The sequence below is a fragment of the Apteryx mantelli genome, chromosome 2 (genome assembly GCF_036417845.1).
Source record: "Apteryx mantelli isolate bAptMan1 chromosome 2, bAptMan1.hap1, whole genome shotgun sequence".
In the NCBI taxonomy this organism is placed as follows: domain Eukaryota; kingdom Metazoa; phylum Chordata; class Aves; order Apterygiformes; family Apterygidae; genus Apteryx; species Apteryx mantelli.
The window spans coordinates 150,531,894-150,549,394 of NC_089979.1; the positions used below are offsets into that span (position 1 = coordinate 150,531,894).

Below are 17,501 nucleotides of genomic sequence, written 5' to 3' on the forward strand. Positions count from 1 at the left end.
CATTTGTCTGACTTCTTACTGTTCTTCGGTCTTATTACAGTCTGGTCAAGTATTTTTATCTGGCTAATTTTCTCTTAGTTATTCACAAATTAATAGTGGAATGAAGTGACCTCATTTTCCAGGGTAAGGATATATTAGATATGTTCAAAAATGGGGTCCCACCTCTGAAGAAAGAAATCTATTAGTACTTATTTAGTACTACTGTATGTTTGACAAAACTCAGCAAAAGGATGACTATAAAATTTGTTTTGATTTGAAAAATATTTTTAAACTTCAAGATTATGTTTATTTGGCTTAAGCATTCTAAACACATCCATTGAAAATTGATTTTCATGTAATAACCCACATTAAAACCTACGTTGGAAAGAATATTCACAGTAATAGGCCAAAGCATTAAACTGCATCGGTAGTTAAACATACTGGAATGAGTTTAAGTATTGAATCAGTTTCTCCATTTCGTTCGTACAGCTAGTTCACTCCAAGCTAAATAACCAAATCCGGGGGTTGAATAATCCTTTTTATGGTTTTCTAATCTACAAAAATGGTGTAAAAAAATTGTTTCAAGCTAACCATAAATCTCAGATATGCACACTAAACATCTATATCCAAGAAATGTATTAGAATATCTGTATTCTGAATCAACCTTCCTTCCTCTTCAGTTAGGAAAATGCTAAGTAGCATTCTGATTTCCATCCAAGTCCAGGTTGACACACCTAAAAATAACTAGTAGATCAGAAAGATATTTGCTGTTCTCTAACAGAGAAATTGTACAAATTATGGGTCTTAAAAAACATACATTAAACATGACAATTGCTTAAATAATCACTGATAGAAATAGTATTTTTACTAGTCTAGGGAACAGGTAAAACTGCTTGTGCATAAAAGGAACCAGCTTTCATTAGACTAACTGGTATAGCTTGAAACAAAAGGCTACATGTCAGGAACAGAGCCCTTCCTTGGACCTGAAATAGAAACAGCGGCTTTCAAAGGTAAAACACCAGGGTCTGCATTTAATAACACACTGAAAGTAATGAAGCGTGCAGTACCAGGATATGTTTTTCCATAAAACCAGTTGCTTCCTCATTCCCCAGGAACCTGTACTGAACTGAAGAGCTTGAGTACACAATATCTTGTCTAATTTTAACATATTTTTTTCCTCTTATAAAAGTTATTACCTCTACTTACTATCTTTTTTCTTAACAGATATCTCATTTCTATTAGCAAATGCAAACCAAGATTTAATTTCCCTGCTTTGAAACACCATTTTGTGAAAGCACTATAGTAAAAGGCTTTCTTCAGCGCAACATCATAATCTCAGCAAGAAGCTGCTACAAATAAACTTGATGGAAAGTCTACTCAGACTTCTGTTCGTGTTGAAAGACATTATGGTACTTACAAAGAGATGCTCTGAAATCATCCTGTTCTTGGGTAATACTCAAGAGCAGGATATTTGCAAAATACTTAGGCAGAAGCCAACTATTTCTGGCTGAATTCCTCCCAAACCATAATCTGACCACATCTAAGGAATAGAAAGTAATAACAAAAATAAACAGAGTACAAACTATTTAACGTGGCAATATGTAGCCTCAGAAGATATTTATTTCCCCCAAATTTACATTTATAAGCTCCTCCAAAGATCTACCATACAAACAAGTTCAGTAGATACATTTATGAAATGACACATACCTAGTAAAGCCGAGTATCACTAAAATACTTGGGCTGATACACGTACACATAACAGGAGCAAGGAGGTTGCCAGCAGACACCAAGGTATCTCTGTATTCAAAATCAACACTCTTCTCAATCCCAAGTAGAAAGAATAGGAAAGCCAAGTGATTTTCCTTCAAGAGTTTAAAAGCCTTCAATGGAGTTTCAGAGTAGATCTAAGATTTTATCTGCCTGATTAAGTAAGGCTTCCAGCAAGTGAAGCTGTAACTAGGCATAGCTATACGGGAACAAGCAAAGTTAGAATCAAGCCTATCCATTCTAGCTTCCTAAGATACCCAGCCTTAATAGCATTTAGCACTGTATGCAGTACTATGCCAAAAACTAAAATGGAGAGTTACATTTCTGTTTCTTCTGAACTGCTCAGCCATTACCAAAATGGAACACAATTGCCATGTTTAAGGCTTCTTTGAACTTTAATCATCATACTTCTCTAAAAACTGGAAGCAAGCCACAAGAACAAGAGTTCAGGGCAAATCTTTATTTAAATCAAACCCAACCCTATCAACACAATCTCCTATCTTAAGGTGGCTTGATTTGACTTTTACAGCATGACTTTTAAACTGCTTGGGATTAGAAAACTCCCAGCAAGCACTCAAGGAATACGTTAAGCGTTAGGACAAAACTACACAAAACCTTAACAATATGCTTAAATCAGCATTAAGGTGTTTGATTAAAAGAATCTGTGCAAAGGCTGGCTGCAAACTTACAGTAATGCTAAAGAAAGATAAATGGGGTCTGCAGAAGAATCCAGAATTACCAGATACTGATATATCCAGTAATCAAAAAAACCTGTATACCTCCCATTCAAAAAGAAAACCCAGGAACATGAAGCCCATGCACTAGCTCACTAAGAAAGCAGCTTTGTTAAGATTTAAGTCAAATGAACACAGTATTTTATCTTGTGCAAAGTTTCTATCCTCCAGTGCACACAAAACTCCTTTACTATTTTCAGTTAGGCATTTCAATAAACCTGCTTTAATCTGACAGCAGATATTATAGATAATACTAGGGGAAAAAAACATTGTTGCAGAGCCACAATACAAGACAAGCGTGCTAGTTGATAAATACTTGTTATGCTAAATTCAAAAAGCTAGTCAGATACAAGTCAAACCATGGAGAAAATGGTCTGCAGAAATCTAGACTCCAAAGGATTAAACCAGTCACAACCGGAAACACACACACACACGCAACCAAAAAATAACCAGAAGGTGGGGAAGGGGGTGTGGGGTGAAGACATAGACACTGACTGCTTAAGGAGAATAAAAACTCACTCTGGTCACTGAAATTCTGTCTTCTGCAGATGACTCCACCTCCTCATACACCCAAAATGGCTCTGTGATCTTTTCTTGTTACTACTTACAATCCCACCACTGGCTTCCTCTTTTCTTCCAAATTAATTTCAAAGTGCTCAGCCCTCGTCCTTTAAACTTCATGTAGTTCCATCCCCTTCTGGACTGGATTAGATGGATTCATCCACAGATGAATCCTCGTGCCTTCTCGCGTTCTGCTTCCACAAATCCCTCAATTCTTATCCACACCTTCTTAGTTGCAGATTCACTTCATTTTATTGCTATACTTTCACCTGAAACAACTTTCCTGCGCCCCATACCTGTCACAGAAAGCTTTGACCTTATTTATTGAGCTCTCTTAAAATAAACTTTTTTTCCACGAATTACCATTATATGGATGTACATGCATGTTATTTTTATTGAATTCCAAATGTTTCATACTATAAAAGTCAAAAGTATTTTGAAAGGCGTCATAAACTATTTAAATACTAGTTGTCCATATAAATAACATCAGAGCATTATGTGGAATGATAACCAGATGCAGTTACATAATTGAGACTTTTCCAGGGTTTGAGGAAAATTCTAGAAAAATATTAAATAACAGTAGATCTTTTTACACTGATACTCCAGCATTCCCCAAAAAACAAAACCTTTTTCTCCTCTGAAAAATATTTCTACATTTTACCAACCTAATATTATTCTATATAAGAACTAATGGAAAGGCACCACCATCTCCCACCCCCAGATTTGCAGAAATAGTAATCGGCTACCTGGAATGATGCTCTCTCTATTCAAAGATGCTAGGTAAGCATTTGATGTATACTGGAATAATTGCTTTAACTCACCAATAAATGGAATGGAAGCCAAGGAATCGCCAGGTGGGCTGGAACCTGATGCTTTCCTTTCTTCAATTCTTTTTATGTGGACTTCTCTCCGAGCATCATTAGGTAACCAACAGGTAGTGTCTGAAGCAGCCTCTTGGTCATTTACAGCAAGAATGTAAGACTGGTGTCTCAAAGGCTGTGGAGTTTGGTGGCCAGAAGGTGATTTATCCCGCATGACAACTGCGTCTTTGTCGTTTTCCTGAATATCCCGCTGCAGAATTTCAGGCTCTTGGACATCTTTCCTTCCAAAATTGTGAATCTTTTGTCTGACGGGAGTATCTGCATTGTCAGAGGTAGTTGAACTCTCGCTTGTTTGCTGAACAAGTTTGGCAGAAACTGCAGACAAAGAAGGGGGCTGGATGTTTTTGCCAGTTTCTGTTTTGTGGTCAGGGGAACCTTCTGCTTGGATCCTTGGCTGTTGATTTAACAGACCACCCTGATGCAAGTGATTTACTGTTCTTTGGTCTTTGCTGGCAACAACATCCAGGCTCTGGTTAAGGTGAAATGATGGTTTTGCTGCATAGGAAGCAGTGTTTTTCAAAGAGTTGCTTTTAAAACTTCTAGCTGTTGTGAGAGATGTTCTCTCTTGTGAAACAGCTGTAGGCTTTGATACTCCCCCAGGAGACTGCAAATCTCGAGAAGACTGTAACATTTTTATATCTGGTGGAACTTTTCGAAAATGAGAAGCAGACAGAGAAGCTCTACTACCCATTCTCCTGTTGTCTGAAATATAAGTGCTCGAAGCCATAGAAAAATTTTGGCCTCGAAGGGACATATGAAACGTATGTTGTCTAGATCTCTCATAAATACCTCGCCGGTCATCTTGTTCAGTAAATCCTGTCCACTTATAAGTCTTTCTCCTATCTCCATTTGTATCTGCAATCAGATTCTCAGAACGAAAACTTTCCAGCGTTTCACCCTGTTTGTTGAGGTAATCCCATGACTGAGCCCTGTGATTCCTAGCATTAATCGAAGGTGAAGTTAACGCATCTTGTGAAGCACTTCGTGGCCAACCTTCCATCAACACAGGATCTTCAAGTCTTTCCTGCGAGACACTCCGCTGCCGGATCTGAACAGACTGAGGAATCCTGTCATGAGAGGTGCTCCGGCGCCGTACCTGGGAAGCAGTGCGATTTGGTACCACCTGATCATAATCAGTTGTATTCTGAGAGGCTGCTCTTAAGCTATCTAACCTTTCCTGTATTGTTCGGGAGCCATACATGTGCATGCGCCTATTGTCAATGTACTCTTTGTAGGTTTTGTAGGTCTTCCAGTCTATATGTTGGTGGGAGGTCGGAGAACTATAATGATTAGTAGAGACAGAGGGTGAGTCAGTGGCTTGAGCAGGAGGTCTAGTGCTTGGGATTCCTTCTGGACATACTACATAATTTGAAGCTTTACTTATTGTTCCAGTTGGATCAACTGGTCTTGTTATTGGAGTCTGCGGAAGTACAATGGCAGTGGACACTGAGGAAGATGGTGATGTGGTCCGTGCTTTTAGAGTGGTTTGATCTTTTAAGCCATATCTCACTTCCTCTGTCCTGTGTGATGGACCAGCACGATTATTTCTACAAGATGGCAGATCTACAGCCTTCTCAGAAGGCACAATAACAGTCCTTACAGTTTCATTGCAAACACACACAGCTGTATTTGACTTTGCAATGTCTGTTGGTGATGGAGGCACTTGTATTTCCATTCTGTAGGCCCTCTCTGGCTGTGTCAATGCCCGTACTGGTCTAGTGACTTGCTGTTTCCCCAAAGAGAAGTCAGAAGATAGCTTGTCACCAGCTTGTGCCGTAACAGAAACCATGGACGTCAGGCGAGGATAACATATTGGTGGTGGTTCAGGTATGTTGTGGGCATTACCACTGTAAGCTTCATTGCCTTTCAGGTAGGCATCTTGGGAATATGCCTGTGGAGAGAAGATTAAATGAACGTTAAGTAATAAGAGGGAGATGGAAAAGTTCACCATCCAAGTGTTTGCACGATAAGGCTTCAAAAGAGGAAACAAGTAGGAAATTTGCATTGTATATTATTCTAGCTAAAAGGATAGTTTAAAACTTAAATATAGCATTCCCTCCCTTTAGTGAGCAAAAACAGAACAAGCAAAATCACTACATACATCCTCTCCCTGAAAAATTAAAAGCTAAACTGATGAGCAATTCTAGCAAAATACTGTAGGTAGAGCACTGTCAGCAGAGCACTGTAGGTAGGTTTCCCAAAATCTGTGAGTACAAAATGCAGTAAATAATTTTTTCCCCCTTAGTTTTGTTTCAATTACAGTGCTTCAAATATCCTTCCAGAATTTTACAGCAATCGACAAGTTAAAACACTGCATAGTAAAATCAACTAGCACTAGAAAATTTTCTATTCATTTAACACAGAACATATAAAAAGCACATACAAATATACACACACTCCTCTAAGATGTCTTCTACATAAAAGCTACTGTTCCTAAACATAAAATGAATAAATTACAGCAGTAACATCTTTGTTGTGAGCCAACACCCTTTAAGTAATCTTACATTTTACAGGAGACAGCCAATAAATGGCACACTATTAATATTACTGCAAAAATATGAATATTCATGATTTTTAACTTCAAACTACAAACAGTATGAAAATTCACACATATCTGCTACTGTCTACACACTATTAGAACACAAACTAAAATTTCAAATTCATTTCCTTAGTATGCTTATCTGCATCTTTTTTTTATGTTAAAGAGCCTGACTCCTTTAGAAAAAAAAAAGAAAAAAGGCTATATTACATTTAGTACATTTCAGTAGTCTTCTTTTAGCATGAGGCAACATTTGATATCACTGTGAAATTAACAGAATGTACAGGAAAAAAAAAAGGACAAGCATACAAATTACTTAAACAATATCCTATTATTTAAAAACTTTAGCCTGACTTCGTTCAGTTTAAACACAATGAAATAAAGAGCTGACATTGCAGAGCCTGCCAATGCAACAGAACATTAAAATGATTTCTCAGGGTTTTTATAAATTTAGGTGTGGAATCACATTACAGCATTTCCTGTCCAAATAATAACATGGTCAATTCCAGAATATCAACATGCCCTGTCTTAATACTAGACAGGTTACAAAAGCCCAAGTGCAGCCATAAAATTAACACAGAGCAAAGTACAGAGGAGGGCGAGGCATTTAAAATACTGCTGCAATAACTGTTATATTGAGCATTAGCGAAGTGCAAAATATTAAAGCAAACTGCAAAGAAAGCTCACCAAGTAACACAGGCACAAACCACAAATTAAGAGATTAGCATTATGAAGAGAATTCAGCTCAGACTATCTAGCTCATTTCCAACAAACTTGCCATTTTATATGCTTGCTTCTCACAAATCACTTGAGAAAAACATGCCTTACAAAAAATCAGAGAAATGGCTACTGTACATTTCTTACCAGTGCTGTGACATCCTTTGTAAACTGCAGCTGGCAGAAAACAGGAAAACATAATAAAATCTGCTTACAGATGTAAAGACAGAATTATGTTGTCATATTGATGTTGGATACAGGAAGCTAAAAATATAACTACACTGATTTCACTGGAAGGTACCAATGGAGGTAAAGGGCAGTAGAGCATAAAAAATAACTTCATCCTCCTTGTGAGCATAGCTGTCTCAGGCTTTTATCTGCTCCTTGCATTTATCCTCTACCCTTACAGAAAACAAAACACATTTGTGCCATTTTGCCTTGGTGCATCCCTACAGCTGCCTGCAGAGAGCTCCGGTTCTGTGCAACAAGACTTCCCTTCCACCACAGCAATGTTACTGTCTCTCATTTCCCCTGGGCTGCTACCATCCCTGCTTCCTGGTGACGAAACAAGGGCTTTATTATGCATTTAAAACAGCGCACCCCTTCCCCACATATATCTGAACATGACCACAAGCTGTCAGCTGACTGCAGCTGCTTTCATACTATACATCTGAAATCAGAGGAATGATGCTGCAGAAACAGTCTGCTCCAGTGATTTTGATTTTTTTCATCCACTCACAGTAAAAATCATGCCATGTTCCCACTATATGTAGCACGTTAATTTGTATGTTCCTCCCCTCCATTAAAAGATAAATACTTTAAAATCTTTAAATAAATGGCTATTGAAGATCTTGACAGGCTATAATAGGAATAAAAACGGAAAAGAAAATTGAGAAAGAAGCTGGAGACCCAGAAAACAGATGGAGGAAGAAAGTACAAGCATGAAAAATGAAACAACCCCCCTTCAAATCAGGAAAAAACATTACATTATAAAGCTGACGAAACAGTTCAAAACCTGTGAGAGGCACATGTTAATAATATCTGTAACACCAATATAAAATACACTGAGTTTGTGTTTTTGTAAAATACGCTCACAACAGACAATGCTTCATTGATTTTGACAGCAAGAAGGCTAAACTCCAAAACTGGCATGATTTGATTATTGCTTATGACTACAAATGAGTATAAAAATCAATTTTTAGGTCTTGACAAAACAAATCACAGATACTAAAACATCTTCAGAAGACAACATTCTGCTAGGTCTAAAACAAGACCAGCTGGGCTCTCCTTCCTCCTCACCAAATAAAGGGTCTATTTTCATGATCACAGCTATATATCACCTAGGCAAAGAGACGGACAGTTCTGAGAAAGATAAAGTTATTATATTAAAAAAAAGTTTGGATGGTCAGAAACTACTTCCTCTTTCAATCTCATTCCACCCACTTCCCAAGAAATCATTAAAAAAAAGCCGATCATTCTCCTAAGAAAGGAAAAGTTTATAAATAAGAAGTATGACATTCCCATGCAGGAACTGATAAAACAGCTTTCATAATCCTGATTATGGGCCTACAGAGAAATATTTCAAATTATAAAGAAATGTACCAGATTTCATTACTGTTCCAATAATGTCAAGGTGGATGGATGATGTATTATCACCCTTTTGATTGGGAAATATTTTAAGTGCTTTAACCAGAAGGTGATGGTTACATTTTTAGATGAGGTTTAGGATTAAGAAATGTGAAGCATATCAATATGCTTATTATCATTCAGATAATATTTAGATAATTACTGTATTTTTCAACTATATCTAAATGACAGTTTGAATACTATTCTCTTCTCCCTTTAGTTCCTCTTAATGATTTAGTATGTGAAAAGACTACCTTCAAGTCTAAGTAATTGCAGTAGAGGATATACTCATAAAACAAACCATTAGGGTATGACTTAAATTTAAGACAGTCTTTGAAAAGCCTTAAAAATTGAAAAAAAGCCTTCTGACTTTAAAAAATCCAAAGCAGTTAAGTTCCTGATAAGCTGGCTGCCAAGCCCCTGGAACGCGCACAGGGTTGAGCACTCAGCAATTATTCAAAAGTTCTATTATCATCCAAAAACCACAGTCTAGAAATTTTATAAGCCCTTCTCCCACCTTCTCAAAAAACCCAAAGTTATGGAAAGCTTAACATACAAATACAACAGTTTAGAGTGAAACGAATAGCATTGACAGATAACAGTTCTGCAACCATTACTAGAAGAAAACCACTCTTCTTAAGGCAAGAAATCAATGTGCTCTCAGTTACTGAGTTCAATTTCTCCCCCATCTTGCTCCTACTTCCTCTCTGCACCAAGTTTGCAAACTTTTATGGCTAAGAATGAATTTCTTACTGCAAGTTTGTATAACCATTAGAGCACATTCAGGTTCTAACTGATAAGGTAATACATTCATGCCATGTGATATGCAAAATAAAATATTCTAAGCAACTAAAAGATTCTAGAATACATTTTATTAATCCATTAAAATTTAAAACCCATTAAAGCATAAGGTTTTTGCTCACATTCGTTATCTTCCACTTGATTTTATGCTATTTGGTGTTGTAATAACAACAGCCCACATACAAAGACTCCTGATCTTAGTAACAATCATGGTAAAACTCTTTACTCTTAAGAGCTTGAGCCAACAAAGTCCTACACCCATTAGTCTAAACCCATGAAAGCATGCAGGCATACACTTCACTGTAAATGGATGAGTAATCACAATAATCATCCTGATCTCAACAGAACTGCTTGCAAAATTGAAGGCAAGTGTTTTGATGAGTAAGGGGCTAATGCATCCAGCACCTTGCAAGACTGAGCTTGGGGCATTCTTCCTTCCCTCTCGAACCAAATCTGCTTAAGGTTATGTTTCTTTACTACTAATTTAAATTATTCTCTTCCCCAATCCTAATGTATCACACATAGCATGGATATGGGACCATGGACATGGGAGCAGAACACCAGAAAAGTGTTTCAGGTGTCTTAACGGGAAACATTTTTCAATTATAATTTGCTCTGACAAGAATGTTAATAATACAGCTCAAGTGTTTTCATTTCACTCTGAGACACTCAACAAACATTACAGTCAGATAGTATTATTTGGAAAACACACCCTTTCTTTTCAATGGCAGTGAAATTTTGGTATATAAAATTTAATGCCTTAAGCCCAAGAAATTTAATTTCCAAATACAAGCTGCATAAGAGACTTTCTTGTAAAGAATAGTCTAAAGTAGGGAGAGGGGAGTTGACAAAATGGTATTTTCTAACATATGCAAGGTTATAAAAAAAGAGTTTAAGGTCTCTGTGTCTGTCATGTCTTCCCCCACACACACCCCTGCTTCCACTGTATTTGCTGCCAGAGCTTTAATATTAACCTCTGCACACATTAGTAACTGCATCAGTACAAAATTGGAAAGTAAACACACACTCCAAGACTGTGGACTAAATACTGCCATTTATGAAAATATCACTGATTTATTAAAAGCAAAGCAAAGGAAAATATTCCACAGTTTGCTAATGAAATAGCCATGTTGCTCCATTTGGTCTGATGTAACTGGATGGTCTTAGGAAAAAGAAAAAGAAACTATTGTTAGAAAGTTGACTGCAGGCAGACTTCTAATCAGAGGCAAGAGGTTAGTGGGGCATATAAAATTCTAGAATAAACTTCCTAATACATTACAAGCTTTTTTTTTTTTTTTCTTCTTATTTTTTAATATAGCTGCACCACTGGCAATTTCATAGTGCTACTGCTTCATGTGCTTGAGAGCTGGCAAATTCCCCAGGACCAGAAGTAACCGACCACGATTCATTTCTGCTATCTTTTGGGACAAGTCCTATGAGGAAATGTTTTTTTTAAAAATTATTCCAAATGAAACATTTTGAGGTAGGTTAAAAGTCAAGAAAGATGATTTTTTGAGTGGGTAGCTGGTGAGGTAAATGCTCAAAAGATGAGAAGGCAGCATAACTTAATTTGCAGAGAGTGTGAGTGTGAGAGTGTGTGCGCACACGTGTGTGTAAACAAAGTAGATACATATATTTACATATTAATAAACACACTACATAAAAACATTAATAGGCTACATTAAAGAAACCCTTCCAAATGGATAGCAACTATTTAGACAAGACATTAAAGTTACAATTTTAAAGAGTGCTTGACACTTAAAATTCAGTGACTTGTAAGCTATTTTCTTTCTTTCATTCACAAGGAGTGAATACTAAACAAGCAAATTCCAATATATCTCAAAGCTGATCCAAAAACCCTGCATACTAAGACACCCCAACATACACATTTTGGACACCACAAAGTCTACTGACAAGAGTCCTAACTCAAGCTGACCTGCAGGCAGGCCCAGCAATTTCGAGTCGCTCTCTCTAGGCAGTGCATTTACATCAGCACTTTCTGTAGCACTGAGAGCTTTGGTATGACTGAAGAGTGTCACAATTTGAACAACTATTTTTAGCAGCAGAACTGTTATGCAGAAGGCTGCAAAACAGCAACAATCCCATTAAATACACTTGAGAAAAGGAACTATTTGTAGTAAACCTAAATGAGGCTTCCTGTTTGTGTGCAGTCAGTGCTACTAATACAAGATGCTAAAGTTCTCTCAAAAAAAGGTTGAGAATGCCACAGAAATTGTACATAGATCTGTCAAACTTCAAACACTGATGAGAGCATAGCGCAGAAATCCTTATGGTCTCAAAATGACTGCATGCCTACTATGAGTTTTAATAAAACTGTAAAGAAAGAGAGACAAAAAAGACTGCTATTCCAAAGACGCTTGGTAACCACAGACTGCCATCAACTCTGAGACAGACAAAATCTAGGGTGAGAGAGAAATAGTGTGAGTGTCTTTTGGCAATAAACAGGTATCATAGCCTACTCTTAAATTTTAAATTCAGGCACCCTTGCACTTCACTTAGCTTTTTCTTTAAAGGTAAAGGCTATCAGTACAACCTTCTAAGCCCTTCTTACATCAGTTCTTTTTGGCAATCTAAGTGACAGACTCTTTGTTTTCTAGCTGTCCACATTCTGCTCCTGCTTGATCAAAAATCTTCTCCACTGTGCTCCCAATCTCTACTGTTTAAAAGACATATTAAAAGGGTTTCAAATTTTCATCTTATAGAACAGAATGAGGAGTTACATAAGAACAGACTTTTCCAAACCATTTGTCTCAACTGACATAGTTTCTCATGCATACAAAATGCACACGTTTTGTATCTTTATTACAGAAAATGGAACTAGTTCAAAAAGCTTTTTTTAAAGCAGAGAAAATGCCAACACATAACTGAGCTTCTGTCCTTTTAATTAAGCCATTTTTTTCCGGAAGTAAAGCAGTTTGTTCCATAATCTACAAAACTAACAAACCATCACTTTCTGTGGCTTTTACCTACCACTTTCTATGGCTCTTACTTGCTTTCACTCAACCCTCCACAATATATCTCCTCCCTGAAAATGCAGCTCTGCCCCCCCAAAATACCGCCAATCCTGTCTTCCCTCTCCCTCCCAACAGCGCTCCCAGCTGCCCTTCAAATTGTGCAAAAGGCAATATATTCCACAACAGGTCCCAAATTATGACATACTGTTTGGCAGAACAACAGGCATGTGCTCATTAGGCAGTGACAGGCCAAACAGAATAGGTAATTTGAGCCTTCATCTTAATAAAGCAAATGTTTCATCTAGGGTATTTCTGACTATTTTAAGCAAGCTATTCTCTGATACACCATGCCAGATACTCAGCATAAAATATCCACTATGGGTATTTTATGTTCTCCAGGCATCAGTTCAGCATTTGCCCTCTAGTGAATTTTGTTAGACTTTCCAACCAACTGTAAATTACGGTGGAAGAAGCCTGTTCAAAGATACACAAACAAAACTGACTCTGGGACAGAGACGATTTACTTTCTAGCTACCACCTTGATATACCCAAGGATGAAAGGGATTATCGTAACAGGGCTTCTGCCAGAAGGCAAAGTCAGGGCAACTTTCCTTTGAAAAGGGGAGCAGACAAGCAGCAAAAATTCATCTTTAGGACGTTTCACGCTCAGCTTAGCCTCTTCCTCTCAGGTAGCGGTCTCAGAAACGCCCGCACTTTATCACAGTTGCAGGCCAGAGCTGACACAGGGACCTCCAGTTTTGTTTGACTAGTTGCAAATTCATTTTAAAAATCAGTTTGTTGTTCTCCCAGCTAACAAAGATGACACCAGTGCCAAGCTTTATCATCGCAGAGCCAATTAAAAGAGCCAAAGACCTGTCTCTCAAACAACACGGTTTATGTGAAACAGCCACTCGAACTGTATAAGCACTGCATTTTGCCAAGGGTACAGAAAAGAACTAGCAACAATCCTATGAAGCCATAACTCTTTCATAGCTTCCTAATGAAACATGCTGTGGATATGTAAACAGCTACACATCATGTGCTTAACAAAAATAAATTAACACAGGAAAATCTCTTTTGCCTCAAAATAAATGCTAAATACAATTCTCTACCATGTACATGTGATGTTTGACACCTTGAGGGGCTCCTAACCAAATCAAATAAAATCTAGTATTCCCCCTATAGTCCATTGCCTTCATAGAGTCTATTTCTAAACACAGTCATAGTTTTCTATCCCAGACCATTCTAAACTACAGCTTGCTGCTGGAGTTCACGGGCTAAGAGATTAAAAGTCTTATTTTTAAGAGATGGGGAAAAACTCCAGATTAAAATACTTTTATATCTTTTTAATATATTTATTTATTGGCACACTTAGAAAGAGCCTTCTGGGATGGAGACCAAGTTGGAAAACTTCAAAAATTTTTAGTAAATTATAATTGAATCCCTATTTCAAGTTCATTGCCATTGTATCTAAATCTGTTTTTCATGCAATTAAAATCCATAAATAATAAGCTATAACTGTTGCTTCTCTTAAAAGAAATCTTTCCTGTTTCCTTTCCCAATCCTAATTAACACATTCCTATTTTTAAACATTTTCTTTGCTCTTTCCCTCCTACCACACCTGCAGCTTCTCTAGCTCCACAATCATCTCTTATCTTCAGCATTTTCCAGCCTCTCCTTGCCTCCAGCCTCTCCCCACTGGAAAAGCACTTGCTCTTTCCCCCTCCCCTCATTTCCAGGGTCCTTATCAGTTCACCTGTGTCACCCAGGCACGCTTACTCTACCTCAAACATTTATAAAAACACACAGAATAAATGTTTAAAAGCTCAATGACCCAATGTGAAGATTTTAACACATATTCTGAATTCTGTGGTTAAAAAGCCAGCGCTCTTTCTCCTCTTTCCTTCTTTTCTTTTTTCTTTTTTAATTCCAAAGTTGCCTGAAAACTTAAGAGTAGTAGACACAGCTTTGGAAGCTACATACAGACTAAAGATGATCTTAGTTCAGTTTGCAAAGTTCATTAATCAAACTTAGCTATAAGGCTAGAGATCTGGGCTGAAATTTGGAAACTCTTCAAGCCAAAAGTAAAGCCATGTGGAAATTCATATTCAATAAGGTATTCACTATAATTCCCAGTTCCTTTTCAGCAGGACTGTTATTCAGCCAGTTGTTCTCAACCTGTACTGATCCATGGGGTTATTCTGCCTGATGTACAAAATTTGCATTTTTCTGTATTTAATGTCATGAGGTATCTGTTGGCCTTTGCCATCCACCCTGTCACAGCTACTCCTTCTGTGTCATCCACAAACCTGCTCAGTCACCATCCAGATCAGAGATATTGACATTACCCTGGACATCATCCAGGATAAAGATATCGAACACCACTGGCCCCTGCATTAACCTCCTCTTGTTCTGAACCACGCACTAAATATCAAACTACTGATCGCTATCCCAGCCCACCCCGCACCCCCTGGCTTCCAGACCAGAGTGCCCTCAGGCTTTGATACTGGCTCTCACTACAGGCCAGCTAGATTACGTTCAACACTCTACAGGGCCAGTGATGCCATCACTGATAGCAGTCGGGCTGGTTAAGCAACTTTTGCTCTCTGGAAATCTGTGCTGAGTATTCTCAGTTACCTGCTTACCCTTTAATGTTCTTGGAAATGGATTGAAAAAGGACTTGCTCCACAATCTTTTCAGGGACTGAGGCAAGTCTGACCAGTCACTTCTCCTAAAGCTATGCATAATGTCAGCCTTTCTTTAGCTGTCAGGATCCTCCCGATTACCATAAAACATCACAGATGACAGACAGCAACCTCACAATCATACTGGGCAACTCTTCCAGCACTCGGGTGAATCCTGTCAGCCCCATGGGTTTGAACACATCGGGCTTCTCTAACTAGTGTCTGTCCTCTTAGCTGCCTTTCCTTTCCAAAACGTATTAGCACAAGCAGTCTGGGAACAGGGGGGGGGGGGGGGGGGGGGGGGGGGGGGGGGGAAGGACATCACCTCACCAACCATTTCCCCTGAACCTCCTTTTGCAACTAGCATATAAGCAAAACACTTTCTTTTTGCCCTTTATGTCCCTGGTTAGTCTGAGCCCCAGCTGGGCTTTGCCCTCAGAGAGCCCTGCAAAGCTTTTATACTCTTCTGTTGCTGTTCATCCTTGCTTCCCTTTCTGGTATGCCCCTCCTCCCCCCCCTTTTTTAAATTTTAGTTCATTAGTAAGCTCGTTTAGATAGCCTTCTACTGAAATTCCTGAATTTCCAACACAGAATGGTTCTTTTCCAAGCTTTCAACAAGTTTTCTTTAAAAGTCCTTGAAATCCAAAAGAGTTCATAGAAAAATATGCATTAAAAAAAATTTTTTTTTGAGTAAAGTGTCCCCAACTTGCAAATTATCCTTTACTGATACTCTAAAAAAAGAAAAACTCAATTCAAAATATAATTATTCCACTTTGTAATGTTAATTTAAACTTACTAATAGTTTACATGATCAAAATTTAAAAGAAATGGTTTAAAATTATCAAAATGGATTATTTTAAGTAAATTAATCTGAGGTTTGGGGAGGAGCATGGGAAAAAAAAACAAACAAACAACCATTCCACCCATAGTTGTCAAGACTTCAAGGTTTTGTCCCAGTTTGGGCAAAGATGCTTTTAAATAACCCCTCCATCTCCCAAAAGGACATTTCCAAGATCTCTTCAGTGAATGAACACCACTTTGACATTGATTTCACTAATGACAGGATTTCGTATGTAATTCACTTTTAAGTTAGGAGCACACACGTGCTGCCACAGAGGGCAATGACACATGGATTAGAACACTTCATTGTTGCAATTGATGAATAGATCTTTTAAAGCCCTATTTTCAGGAAATTCAATATACCAAAAGGTCCACAGACATATATGGATATTCTGAAGACTAAACCGAAGATTTATAAATAGTAAGCTAAGGATAGAAATGAGCAATTGTGTTCTTTACACAGTTAACCTAGCAATCAGTCATTATTACGCTGTGAGTAGACTGCCAAGTACTGTAATACTTACCACAACGAGCATCATTTCTGAATGTAATGAAACTATTTTCTCTTCATTGTGCTAGAAAAACCTTTCATTAGCTCATACTATAATCATCCACTAGTGCTTTGAGCTTTATTTATTTTTCACAGCATACCTGTTCTTAACATCAACAGTTTACAATGACTTTGATGCCATCTGAAGATATTTACACAAGAATTTAGTGACACTGATATCAAAGAGAAAACAATAGAATTCCTTAAGGTACTGTAACAACAACTTAAATAGCACAGCTTCAATGACAGAAGTTTGCTAATTTTTTTTCGTGTTAATAAGGGCACTGTACCTTGCTTGCCACTTACTGTTCACTCTGCACTTATATTAACAGATCACTACTCATCACAGATATTATGGTTCTCTCTTATATGATCTGCACTTCATTAAGGAATCAGAACTTTCCCTGAGGTTTATAGTTTATTTAGACATAGGATTTCCACAAAAGCTGATATAACATTAATCACACGAGTAAAAAAGGAAAAACAAAACAGGAAAACTATACAAATTCTCAGCTCAAAAACTGAAAGTCACTGTCTTATCACAGAGAGTGAAAAGAATAATATTCCATGCTGTTACTCTGAAAAAAAAAGCTACATTTTAAACATGAGTGTTCAGCTTTGGATAAAGTCCTTCACCAGATCTCATCATTAGAATAGAAGATCCTAACACCTAAAGTGAAGATTATTATGTAGCATCCTCAGAGGAATTATATTTTTCATTCAACTGAAGTTACAGTGGTGCACTTTGTCTCAGAAGAATGCAAACTGTTATTTTAAAGGTGATTATATTTTCCTCCCTTTGTGGTGGTATAAAAGGGAGAAAATTGCAGGACATCAATAGACAAAT

The 17,501-nt window shown here is 37.6% G+C and overlaps 2 protein-coding genes across 2 annotated transcripts in view; both read right to left on the reverse strand.

Moving 5' to 3' along the window:
* The window catches only part of ARHGAP21 (Rho GTPase activating protein 21), a 32,508-nt gene extending 26,728 nt beyond the window's left edge, over positions 1 to 5,780 (reverse strand). The window contains exon 1 of the mRNA XM_013949228.2: positions 3,863 to 5,780. Coding sequence (XP_013804682.2) covers positions 3,863 to 5,711 — 1,849 coding nt within the window. The 5' untranslated portion in view covers positions 5,712 to 5,780. The remainder of the gene's footprint in view (positions 1 to 3,862) is intronic.
* Positions 5,781 to 10,671: 4,891 nt separating this feature from the next.
* Positions 10,672 to 17,501, reverse strand: part of LOC136991339 (rho GTPase-activating protein 21-like) — a 37,410-nt gene continuing 30,580 nt past the window's right edge. The window contains exon 7 of the mRNA XM_067292197.1: positions 10,672 to 10,767. Within this exon, the coding sequence (XP_067148298.1) occupies positions 10,672 to 10,767 (96 nt within the window). The remainder of the gene's footprint in view (positions 10,768 to 17,501) is intronic.